At 31.9% G+C, this 13,483-nt stretch overlaps 2 protein-coding genes and 1 long non-coding RNA gene across 3 annotated transcripts; all 3 read right to left on the reverse strand.

Moving 5' to 3' along the window:
* Positions 1-993: 993 nt before the first annotated feature.
* LOC127721967 (uncharacterized) lies at positions 994-11,622 on the reverse strand. The gene is made up of 2 exons (XR_007991551.1): positions 11,497-11,622; positions 994-1,096 (listed from the first exon to the last, which is right to left on the reverse strand). It is a non-coding gene; the product is annotated as an uncharacterized LOC127721967 (long non-coding RNA).
* LOC127721964 (glycine, alanine and asparagine-rich protein-like) lies at positions 1,392-2,829 on the reverse strand. The gene is made up of 2 exons (XM_052228810.1): positions 2,673-2,829; positions 1,392-1,788 (listed from the first exon to the last, which is right to left on the reverse strand). The coding sequence occupies exons 1-2, from the start codon at positions 2,734-2,736 to the stop codon at positions 1,511-1,513; spliced, it is 342 nt and encodes a 113-aa protein (XP_052084770.1). The 5' UTR covers positions 2,737-2,829; the 3' UTR covers positions 1,392-1,510.
* Positions 11,623-11,797: 175 nt separating the features above from the next.
* On the reverse strand, positions 11,798-13,215 carry LOC127721966 (glycine, alanine and asparagine-rich protein-like). Its single transcript, XM_052228812.1, has 2 exons — positions 13,071-13,215; positions 11,798-12,188 (listed from the first exon to the last, which is right to left on the reverse strand). The coding sequence occupies exons 1-2, from the start codon at positions 13,132-13,134 to the stop codon at positions 11,911-11,913; spliced, it is 342 nt and encodes a 113-aa protein (XP_052084772.1). The 5' UTR covers positions 13,135-13,215; the 3' UTR covers positions 11,798-11,910.
* Positions 13,216-13,483: the final 268 nt, after the last annotated feature.

Here is a 13,483-nt window from a genome sequence, read left to right on the forward strand (position 1 = left end):
AGACCGCTCAGATGATAGAAAGCTTTATTTTCCTCTAAATTTCTAAATTTAAATCTATTTTTTTCAACTGTCCACCGAAGTTCAAATGAAGTGGATGTAAGCAATTATAGGCAACCGTACGGACTTCAACACTGAGAAAAATCCATACCGTATAGTCATCAGAAATATTTGTAAGGAAGGTCATCATCAACATTAACCAATTTATATTGGAAGTACCTATATACACGATATACATAAAGTATTTTTTTCATTTAATACTGTCTTCAATAGCAAACATGGAGCAATGAATAGCTTTTTGACTTAATGGATATGTGAAATTGTTGAGAAAAAAAAATGTTTTAAAATGTATTACATAGACTCTTCAACATCTGAATTCGAGTTAGTTTTAACAACTTTCTAATGTTGTCTATGTGAGTTCAACAAACTTGCATTGGGAAAACTGGTGTTATCTCTCTCGGGGGGAAACTGGTATCACCTCTTTGGTGAAAATAATTACCCATTAAGTCCCATTTACCAGGCATAAACCGATTCCGACTTTGTCCGCCTTTGCCAGTTGTTACAATAGTAAAGGACCGGAAACTCAAAAATGGTACATAGTTTTCATATATGTATCATCATTTTGGCAAACAACAAGAGTGTAATATCAAACCCCACTCCCATACGAAGTTAAGAACATCTAGCTTTTGTTAGCGTTGTGTGGTTCATTTATGTGTTTTGGAGTTTTGTGTGGCGTCCATTTCGCTTAACCAGTATACTTTATTGTTTATGGGCCAGCAGAATCCCGCCTGCGGGTGGGGGAATTTCTCGCTGCGTTGAAGACCCATTGGTGGCTTTGGGCCGTTTTCTGCTCTTAGTATTATTGTTATATAAAGGAATGTCACTGTAAATGTTATTTTATACTTGAAGCAAGAAACAAGTGGATGACTTAATTTTTTTCTTTTTTCGTTTTTAAAGCATATTATAAAACCTATCTACTCATATCTTATTTCAAAATTCTATCTCATAGATTTATTTTTATTCACAAAAAAGTGATGCTCGACTTGTAGCTTGAAAAATAGCACGGTGACCCATACTTTTTATTGTATTTAAAAAAAACCTTGATAAATCTACATTTTGGCAATGTATAAGAAACGTCTATTTAAGGAAATATAAAGTGATGATCCACCTTAATTTGGAATATAAAATCATCACATCAAATAAGACATTACTGTACTAAAAATTGTAAAAAATAATTCCCACATAAACTGATATATATAAATTGTTGAAGACGATATATTAACCTTTAAATGTCTTTTTGTTCATTGGTGTAGTCAGGTTTCTGTCTTATTGGTGTATATCCCATATTCCACTTTTCAATAAAACATGTTAGAGCATTAAACAATATAAACACATAAGAACAAAGTTTTATCTATATTTTAAATATATATAAGATAGATAAATCATCATGAAAATTAGCATAATTTTGTCACATGTTCATTATTCCTTAGTCCGGATCTCGGTCATTTATATTTTAGCGTTTTCCACCATGTCCGCCATTCCCACCATTCCAATGACCACCGTTTCCTCCTCTCCCTCCATATCGACTGTTTCCTCCATTCCCACCATTCCAACGACCACCGTTTCCTCCTCTCCCTCCATATCGACTGTTTCCTCCATTCCCACCATTCCAACGACCACCATTTCCACCTGTCCCATCATTTCCACCGTTTCCTCCATTCCCACCTTTCCAAGTACCACCATGTCCACCATTACCAGGTCTGGAGTTCCAATCAGGTTTTGGTTTTGGTCCTTGAAAATAAAATGCATGATAATGTAATTAAGTGATGAGTCAAAAGTAATCGATTCGTAGGAAATTGAAATTGTTAATTAATTACAATATATATGCTAGTGATGTGAAGTATTTATATGAAGCAACATTCTTACAAAACCTTCTCAAAGACAAAAGGAATTTTTTAATTTACGTTCAGATATAGTGGTGAAGTCCTCAAAAAACCCTTGCATTTCAAGGAGTTGCTCTATAAAATTTATTCCGAGTTAACTTTACTGACATTAAGGATACTACTGATAATAGTAGGTTATATCTTAAAATATTTTTAAAAATAAACACAGAGGGACGACTTCAACCTGAATCTATGACAAAATTCAATTCAGTTACTTATTTCAACTTTCCATCTATAAGTAGTAACATATCTTAGTCTCAATCGTGAGAAAAAATTTTGATATCTCAATTTGTGCTTTATGTACGTGCATGTTTAAAAATACGAACTATATTATTATCATTATGGTACTGTGAAAGCTTTTGCATCATTCCTAGAGGCTTCTACAAAACTGATATGTTATAGCCATAAAAAGAGCTTTTAAAAAGATAATTAATGTGCATAGACTTTAGTTTGAAACGCGCAAGGCTACATCAAAAAAGTATTACAAAAACATCGAAATTCAAAGCAAATTCAAAACGGGGAAGTCCATAACAACTACCAAAATCAAACGCTATCAATCATCGCAATAAGTCAAAAAGTTAAATTCAAACGTCGTTTTATCTCATCAACACCAAATCTGTACATATAATATTATTAAATATAAGCTCCTCAATATAATAAAATAGATTTGAGATACGACTTCTAAAATAATGTGAACCTCATTTAAGATACTAATTGATATGATTTACTTACGCCTATACAAAGTTCCAGAAACTGATACAACTAGACATACGACTAAGATGATAGAAAGCTTCATTTTCTTCAAATTTCTACCTTGAGAGAGGGGTACGATGTTTTATAGTCTTGATGAGGACATAAAAACACGGATATTAGTAAGGCAACGGGATGTGTTGTGATTTATATGAATAGTTTATGTCAGTCATGGCAAGATTTCCGATACTTGAGCACAATGATTGTTTTGTAGGTTGTACATGTTGTACAATAAGAAGAAATGATTGGTAAATGGTTACAAGCTTTTATTATATTTTGCAACGTATAAGGAAAAAAGTTAAATAAACGGAATAGGAAGTTCATAATTGGCAAGTATTCAGTATGTCTTATAACTTTAATATAATTACAAACCTATACAGAAACAATCTGAACATATATACCAGGCTAACATTTTGTACGTGAGACGCGACTTTAGTAAATTTGACTTAATAAAGATCTCGAGTTACTTTTTTTCACTTTTTCTAACAACCATTTCAGACAAGATGTCAAAAAAAATAAGGCACTATCTCAAATAAAAGAAGTTATAAAACAAAATCTTTTCGATAAGTTTTATTATGCTAACTTATTTTATTGTTTTACGATAGACAATTATGACAATAGTAAAGAAAAAAAAATAAATGAATGAATGCGGTTATTACATGTACGACATAGGATGTTGTTTTAACTATATATAAATGTTGTAATTGTAATGTTTAAATAATAGAATTGTTTGCCATTTAAATACTCTGCTGGTGGACTATCAGTCCCCGAGGGCATCATCAGCCTAGTAGTCAGTCCTTTAGTACTGACATGATTTATAACAAACCTTTCTAAAATTGTTCGTTCATAAATTTTGAAATTATTAGAAACAAAGGTTTGAACTCCCTCAGGCAAAGTTGACCTTAGATGGATTTGGTTATTGTAGGTCCTTTTTGGTAATATTGCTCTTCAAATGTTTCGGTTCTTATAAATCCTTGGCTTTCAAATATTCGGCTTTGAGCGTTCTTGATGAGGGTAGATCCAGAAAAGCGCCTCGGACGCATGTGATGTATAAGTGTTGTTTTCATTTTTTAATAGATAAGTAACTGTATTAATGAATTAATTGGTCATTATAGATTTTTACGTTGAAAATCTTCTCAAAGATAACATAATTTTAATTTTGTTTGCGAGAAGCGCGTTTAAACTGAAATCAGTGGCGCTTATTCAAATAAGTTAGAAAGCAAAATATGTTTTTTTAATTTTATTAATTTAATCCTCTGAACATTTAAAGGTTCACATTTTGTATTTTGTGTACCTTAACTACACACAGTCGGTCAAATATAGTTTCATTCTTGCTTCTAGAAAGTGTTACAAAATTTAAGTAAAATTCAATGTTTAACTAGGTAATAATCGTAAACGTGTGTGGCAAGGCATAGCGAAAAAGGAATAAATTGTTCACTGAGTGTAAACTATTCTTTGGATTATTAAGATACATAAGGTATGTTTGATTGTCATTTCAATTTGATTTTCCTCTTTCTACACTCCATTTCCACAGAACCTCAATTAGAAAAAGTGTTCGTATTTAATTAAAGACTTTTGAAACATCGCTTGTAAAATGTTTGCTGCAACTTACACAAATATAAAAATATGATTGCCAATGAGACAACTCTCCACAAGAGACCAAATGACACAGAAATTAACAACTATAGGACAAAGCCTTTTTACGAAAGTAAATATGCTATATGACTATTTACAAATGACACTGTCAGAGAACAAATTTAGTGATTATCTTTATAGACCACCAAAAACGTTTTTAGAAAAAATATTATTAATTCGTTTAAAGTCTTTAATTAACCGTGAATTCTTGGTTGAGTTTTTGTTTTCATTTTATCCATCTGTCTGCCCGTCGGTCAGTTGAAAATTTATAAACTATTCGTTCTATTCAGATATACAATGATATCTTCTTTAAATTTAATTTCCACTTTAGGCTTGGTAAACGCTTTAAAATTAGTCAATAAAAAATGGGGTCACCGACCTCGAATACGATTTAATACGTCATCTTTTTCATAAAATTTGAAATCGGGACTTGTTGATATCAACAGTGTTATATTTTATAAGAAGTCTTGTGAAATGATTTTTATTGATGTGCATTCGTCTGTTATTCCTCATTCCGACAAATACTGAATATGAAAGTTTTTTAACCGATACATTAAAATTGTGCACCAGATACCTGAAAATTGGATGTCGAACGTCTATCGTCGCCATTTCACAAGCGTTCTTATTGAAAAAAAACCGGAATTTAAGTTAAAAAAAAAGCACACTGTGTTTTCGAAGATCGTTTATTTATCTATATAGATGTACATAGATTTTACATGTTTGTGTCGTTGGCTTACTGTAATGTTGGCGTTAATTCGAAATTTATTATTTTATACGTGTAGAAATGTAGGCGCCATACATATACAATACTTCTGTAATTTATTTCTGTCCACACTTTACACACTGGTGCCAATGTGATCGTTCACTACAAGTGTATGTAGCATGTTTCTTTCCTCACTTTACAACCTTGTACTATGTGATCGTTCACTACAAGTGTATGTAGCGTGTTTCTGTCCACACTTTACACACAGATACCATTTGATCGTTCACTACAAGTACATGTAGCATGTTTCATTGGTTTTCAAATGGCAAATGCAATAGATTCAAACAAACTTAATCTGTCACATGATTATTTAAGTGTTAGTATTTTTCTGTATTTTACTATGAGATTTTTGGTTCGGTATGTAGTATTTTCTTTGACTGTATAAACTATATATAAATAAGGAGATATGGTTTGATAAAAAAGTATAACAAAAATACTGAACTCTAAGGCAAATTCAAAAAGAGAAAATCTATATCAATCAACGGAACAAATGGACAACAACTCTGCCATATTCCTGACTTGGTACAGGCAATTTCCGAAGAAAATGGTGGATTAAACCTGGTTTTATAGCTAGGTAAACCACCCACTTGTATGACAGTTGCGTTATATTGGCAAAATGTGGGTTAGCAACTCAGACGACATAGTAGATTAATTTGACAATAATTGGGACCCAGCGGCCAAAACTGTGTAAATATACATCACAAACGTACAACACAACTCACTTAAAAAGACGCCAAAAAAAAAGTTGTAGTAAATAGTAATATTTTTATATATGTGGCAAGACCAAAAGTTTGCACTCCAGACGCGCGCCTCGTCTTGATTGCCATTTAGACATCTACGCACCATACATCAAATGAAGTGAATGTAAGCAATTATAGGCAAACTTACAGCCTTCAACAATGAGAAAAACACATACTGTATAGTCAGACATGAAAGGCCCTACATGAAAAATATAAAACTAGTCAATTAAGAAAACTAACGGCATAATTTGTAACAAAACCATTAACGAAAAACAAATATGATAGACATGAGACAATGACAACCACTGAACTACACGCTACTGACTTGGGACTATGTTGATGTTACCCTTAATTCGTCCTTGCAAATATTTGAAAGTATATCTATGTTGATTTTACCCACAATTCTTCCCATGCATATATTTGATTTTAACCACAACTCTTCCATGCATATATTTGAAATAATCGACATCTACCCAAGAACGTTATTGAGGTAATAGTTAGGGGTAAACTTTGCGTGCAAAAAAATCCTGAATGACGAAGAACCTCAACACAAACACTGTTCATGTACATATCATATGGGTTTTGGAGCAAATCAATGCAGCTTATCCTTCTTATATACAAAAAAAAAATTAAAAACATTGAAATACAGCCAAATGTAAGGACGTGTGGCTAGAAACATAACCATACAAAAACGTTACACAATAACTTGAGTGCATGCAATATGTCGCCGGAAAAGCAAAAGATCTGTTGTATCATTACAAAGATTCTTGACTTTAAAAAGTTCATCTACATTTCACTGTAATAAGTGTGAGTAAAGTTCTGAAGGACATCATCAATCTGTATACGTACATAAAGGTATAAAACATGAGCGTCAGTGAAAAGACATTAATTGTCGAAATGCGCATTATTGCAATGAAATGGGCACTGCTAATGTCATCGTGTACATAAACTTGATGTGATAAGCCATGGGCCAGTCAATTTATATTCCCAAACAGATTTGCCAATGTCAGGCGAAGTCAAACTTTTTTAAATATCTAAAGTAGATATTTGCTTTTTGTCGTGTTCGAACACGCATTTTTATCGTAAAATATCAGATTTAAACATTTGTTGAAGACGTATGGCTAATTTTTATTCAATTCAGTTCGCACTTTAGCCATTTTCAAAAGTTTTCCAATTTTAACATGCTTAACTTAAAGTAACAATGCGACAGCTCTGTGTGCAATAGCAGGTTCAAGTAATGATTTGGCGAATTTATCAATATTGAGCCAAATTTCATTGGAAGTAAAGCTTTGTTTTAAGAGAGGCGAAAGATACCAAATGAACATTCAAACTCATAAGTCGAAATAGGAAGAAATACAATACTGGATAATGTTGGCCCTTAATTGAAAATTTTACATAAGCATATAAATTGTGCGATATTGTATCAAAATAGTCTTCATTAACAAAGTAGAGCGGTGAGTAACATTTCGATTGTATGGATAAGTGAAAATAATTCAAACTCAGTTTAATGTGTGTTTTGTAGACTCATTGGCATACAAGTTCCTGAAAGTCTATGAATAGACCGTGCTATATGAAGGAATTCAGGGTTACATTTTAATTGGCGTTTACTCTTTCGAAGACTTGAATAAATCTTATTACTAAGCATCCGGTTTTATCAGCAAGATTTAAAAATACCAAACAGAAAATTGTAAACAGACATATAATCATATATGTTTTGTCGTCAGGTTTCCGTCTCATTGACGTACATACCACATCTTTTGTTTTGTATATCGACAGAAAAAACCAGTAGACGAAACCAGACTGTAACAAATGAAAAACGACAAATTTGAGATTTCGAAAAAAATTAGCTAAACCTTAACAAATTAATGTGTCATTTCTTTCAGTTTTAATTGGTTACTTGTAAGTTGATGGCAGATGTTTTATAGTTTCTGTGAATTTTTTGACAATTTGTTTACAATACGGGATGATTTACAGTTTGAAGTAGTGTATACATATATATAAATATATGTAAGTCTAAATTGAAAACAACGTTCAAACCTATATATATATATATGCGTTTTGTTAAAATATACTTTTTTACTTTTTTGGCCTGTCAGAAAATATTGTTTGTGATGTATTTAGACCCCCTGTAACAAGACATTTGCGGTTTTTATCCAACGCAATCATAGGTTTGAACATTGTTTTCAATTTAGACTTGTATATATGTATTTATATATATATATATATATATTGTTGAAGACGCTATATTAACCTTTAAATGTCTTTTTGTTCATTGGTGTTGTCAGGTTTCTGTCTTATTGGTATATATCTCTAACTCCAATTTTCAATAAAACATGTTAGAGCGTTAAACAATAAAAACACATGCGAACAAAGTTTAATCTATATTTTTGTGACAGAAGAATTTTGTCCCATGTTCATATTTCCTTAGTCCGGACCTCGGTAAGTTATATTTTAGCGTGTTCCACCATGTCCGCCATTCCCACCTTTCCAACGACCACCGTTTCCGCCTCTTCCATAATTCCAACCGTTTCCTCCATTTCCACCTTTCCAATTACCTAAATTTCAAACTCTCCCATAATTCCAACCGTTTCCCTCATTCCCACCTCTCCAAGTACCACCATGTTCACCATTCCCACCATTTCCTCCATTCCCCCCATTCCAATTACTACTGTTTCCACCATTTCCAGGTCTGGTGTTTCAAGCAGGTTGATGTTTTGGTCCTTGAAAATAAAACGCATGATAATGTATTTAGGTGATAAGTCCAAAGTAATTGATTCTTCGGAAATTAAAATTGTTATATAATTACAATAAATATGCTAGCTGTATCAAGTATTTATATGAAGCAACATTCTTACAAAACCTTCTAAAAGACAAAAGGATTTTTTTTTAATTTACGTTCAGATATAGTGGTGAAGTCCTGAAAAAATAAACAGCATTTCAAGGAGTTGTTCCATAAAATCTATTCCGAGTTAACTTTACTGACATTAAGGATACTACTGATAATAGTAGGTCATATCTTGAAATATTTTTAGAAATAAACACAGAGGGATGACTTCAAACTGAATCTATGACAAAATTGAATTCAGTTTCTTACTTCAATCTTTTAGTAGTAACATATCTTAGTACCAATCGTGTGAAATTTTTATATCTCAATTAGTGCTTTGCGCACGTGCATGTGAAACAATACGAACTATATTATTATCATTATCGTACTGGGAAAGCTTTTGCAACATTCGGAGAGGTTTCTTCCACACTGATCATTTAGAGTCATAAAGAAAGCTTTCAAAAATTAATAAGACATGAGTACATCTTATCACAGGAAATACCATTTAATCTGAAAAAGCTACATTGTGACGATGTCATCATATGTATCGTGCCGTCTTCAAAGTTGATTTCAAACATCGTTGTATCTCATCAACACCGAAATATAATCATATTCATTAACAGATTTTATCGACATGAAGTAAAATTGTTTATTTTATACTTTTTGTATTTTAAGCTTTTGATACATCGGAATTCAAAATAGTACGCTTAATTGGCAAATAAATAAGAATAAGAATAATATAAACTGCATTTAGAATAAAACACATGAAGAAATAAATACTGATGGCTATATATTATTTAAATCGAAATGCCATCTACCAGATCTGTTCATGGAATACTTTAAAATAAAAACTCCTCAGTATAATGAAATACATAAGAAATAGGACTTCTGAAATCATGTGAACAACATAAATAATAATTGATATACGTACGCCTATTCCAATTTCTAGAAACTGATACAACCAGACAGACCGCCGGTAAGATGATAGAAAGCTTCATTTTCTTCTAAATTTCTACCTTGAGAGAGGGGTATAGATGTTTTATAGTCTTGATGTGGACATACAAACACGAATATAAGTAAGGCAACGGGATGTGTTTCAATTGATATGCATAGTTTACGTCAGTCATGTGCAGATGTCCGATACTTGAGCACACAATGATTGTTTTGTAGGTTGTAAAATAAGACGAAATGATCGCTGAATGGGTACAAGTTTTTATTATATTTTGTTACGTATAAGGAAAAAGTAAAATAAACAGTAAAGGAAGTTCATAATTGTCAAGTGTTCGGGGTGACTTATAGCTTTATTATACTTGAAAATCTATACAGGAAACAAACTCAACATAACTACCTGGCTTAACATTTTGTACGTCAGACTCGCCTTTAGTAAAATAAAGAATTACTTTTTTTTTCACTTTTTCTCACAACCATGTCAGACAAGATGTCATAATTAAATAAGGCATAATCAAATAAAACAAGTTATAGCAAAATCTTATCGATAACTTTTATTATGTTAACTTTTTTTAATTATTTTACGGTAGACAATTAGGACAGTAGTGAAAAAAAATGTATGTGGTTAATGCGATATAGGATGGTGTGTTAACGATATATAAATCAGGTATTTATAATGCTTAAATAAAAGAATTGTTTGCCATTTAAATACACATGTTAATAAATAAGTTATTATATAAAAGTCATAAGAAACTTCAAATTTAAAAAAAAAGTTCCAGAAACTGATACAACCAGACAGACCGCTCAGATGATAGAAAGCTTTATTTTCCTCTAAATTTCTAAATTTAAATCTTTTTTTTTTCAACTGTCCACCGAAGTTCAAATGAAGTGGATGTAAGCAATTATAGGCAACCGTACGGACTTCAACACTGAGAAAAATCCATACCGTATAGTCATCAGAAATATTTGTAAGGAAGGTCATCATCAACAAAAACCAATTTATATTGGAAGTACCTATATACACGATATACATAAAGTATTTTTTTCATTTAATACTGTCTTCAATAGCAAACATGGAGCAAAGAATAGCTTTTTGACTTAATGGATATGTGAAATTGTTGAGAAAAAAAAATGTTTTAAAATGTATTACATAGACTCTTCAACATCTGAATTCGAGTTAGTTTTAACAACTTTCTAATGTTGTCTATGTGAGTTCAACAAACTTTCATGGGGAAAACTGGTGTTATCTCTCTCGGGGGGAAACTGGTATCACCTCTTTGGTGAAAATAATTACCCATTTAGTCCCATTTACCAGGCATAAACCGATTCCGACTTTGTCAGCCTTTGCCAGTTGTTACAATAGTAAAGGACCGGAAACTCAAAAATGGTACATAGTTTTCATATATGTATCATCATTTTGGCAAACAACAAGAGTGTAATATCAAACCCCACTCCCATACGAAGTTAGGAACACCTAGCTTTTGTTAGCGTTGTGTGGTTCATTTATGTGTTTTGGAGTTTTGTGTGGCGTCCATTTCGCTTAACCAGTATACTTTATTGTTTATGGGCCAGCAGAATCCCGCCTGCGGGTGGGGGAATTTCTCGCTGCGTTGAAGACCCATTGGTGGCTTTGAGCCGTTTTCTGCTCTTAGTATTATTTTTATATAAAGGAATGTCACTGTAACTGTTATTTTATACTTGAAGCAAGAAACAAGTCGGGTGACTTAATTTTTTTCTTTTTTCGTTTTTAAAGCATATTATAAAACCTATCTACTCATATCTTATTTCAAAATTATATCTCATAGATTTATTTTTATTCACAAAAAAGTGATGCTCGACTTGTAGCTTGAAAAATAGCACGGTGACCCATACTTTTTATTGTATTAAAAAAAAAACCCTTGATAAATCTACATTTTGGCAATGTATAAGAAACGTCTATTTAAGGAAATATAAAGTGATGATCCACCTTAATTTGGAATATAAAATCATCACATCAAATAAGACATTACTGTACTAAAAATTGTAAAAAATAATTCCCACATAAACTGATATATATAAATTGTTGAAGACGATATATTAACCTTTAAATGTCTTTTGTTCATTGGTGTAGTCAGATTTCTGTCTTATTGGTGTATATCCAATATTCCACTTTTCAATAAAACATGTTAGAGCATTAAACAATATAAACACATAAGAACAAAGTTTTATCTATATTTTAAATATATATAAGATAGATAAATCATCATGAAAATTAGCATAATTTTGTCACATGTTCATTTTTCCTTAGTCCGGATCTCGGTCATTTATATTTTAGCGTTTTCCACCATGTCCGCCATTCCCACCATTCCAATGACCACCGTTTCCTCCTCTCCCTCCATATCGACTGTTTCCTCCATTCCCACCATTCCAACGACCACCGTTTCCTCCTCTCCCTCCATATCGACTATTTCCTCCATTCCCACCATTCCATGTACCACCATTTCCACCTCTCCCATCATTTCCACCATTTCCTCCATTCCCACCTTTCCAAGTACCACCATGTCCACCATTACCAGGTCTGGAGTTCCAATCAGGTTTTGGTTTTGGTCCTTGAAAATAAAATGCATGATAATGTATTTAAGTGATGAGTCAAAAGTAATCGATTGGTAGGAAATTGAAATAGTTAATTTATTACAATATATATGCTAGTGATGTGAAGTATTTATATGAAGCAAAATTCTTACGAAACCTTCTCAAAGACAAAAGGAATTCTTTAATTTACGTTCAGATATAGTGGTGAAGTCCTGAAAAAAAATCTAGCATTTCAAGAAGTTGTTCCATAAAATCTATTTCGAGTTAACTTTACTGACATTAAGGATACTACTAATAATAGGAGGTCATATCTTGAAATAGTTTTTGAATATAAACACAGAGGGACGACTTCAAACTGAATCTATGACAAAATTTAATTCAGTTACTTATTTCAACTTTCCATCTATTAGTAGTAACATACCTTAGTCTCAATCGTGTGAAATTTTGATATCTCAATTGGTGCTTTATGTACGTGCATGTTAAAAGATACGAAATATATTATTATCATAATGGTACTTTGAAAGTTTTTGCATAATTCCTAGAGGCTTGTACAAAACTGATATGTTATAGCCATAAAACAGCTTTTAAAAAGATAATTAATATGTATAGACTTTAGTTTAAAACGCGCAAGGCTACCTCAAAAAAGTATTACAAAAACATCGAAATCCAAAGGAAAATCAAAACGAAGAAGTCCATAACAACCGCCAAAATCAAACGCTATCAATCATCGCAATAAGTCAAAAATTTAAATTCAAACGTCGTTATATCTCATCAACACCAAATCTGTACATATAATACGATTAAATACAAACTCCTCAATATAATGGAATAAATATGAAATAAGACTTCTAAAATAATGTTAATCTCATTTAAGATACTAATTGATATGATTTACTTACGCCTATGCCAAGTTCCAGAAACTAATACAACCAGACAAACGACTAAGATGATAGAAAGCTTCATTTCCTTCAAATTTCTACCTTGAGAGAGGAGTACAGATGCTTTATAGTCTTGATGAGGACATACAAACACGGATATTAGTAAGACAACGGGATGTGTTTTGATTTATATGAATAGTTTATGTCTGTCATGGGCAGATTTCCGATACTTGAGCACAATGATTGTTTTGTAGGTTGTGCATGTTGTACAATAAGAAGAAATGATTGGTAAATGGTTACTAGCTTTTATTGTATTTTGTTACGTATAAGGAAAAAAGTTAAATAAACAATAGGAAGTTCATAATTGGCAAGGTGTTCAGTATGTCTTATAACTTTAATATAATTACAAACCTATACAGAAACATTCTGAACAT

The sequence above is a fragment of the Mytilus californianus genome, unplaced genomic scaffold (genome assembly GCF_021869535.1).
Source record: "Mytilus californianus isolate M0D057914Y unplaced genomic scaffold, xbMytCali1.0.p SCAF_12, whole genome shotgun sequence".
Taxonomy (NCBI): Eukaryota; Metazoa; Mollusca; class Bivalvia; order Mytilida; family Mytilidae; genus Mytilus; species Mytilus californianus.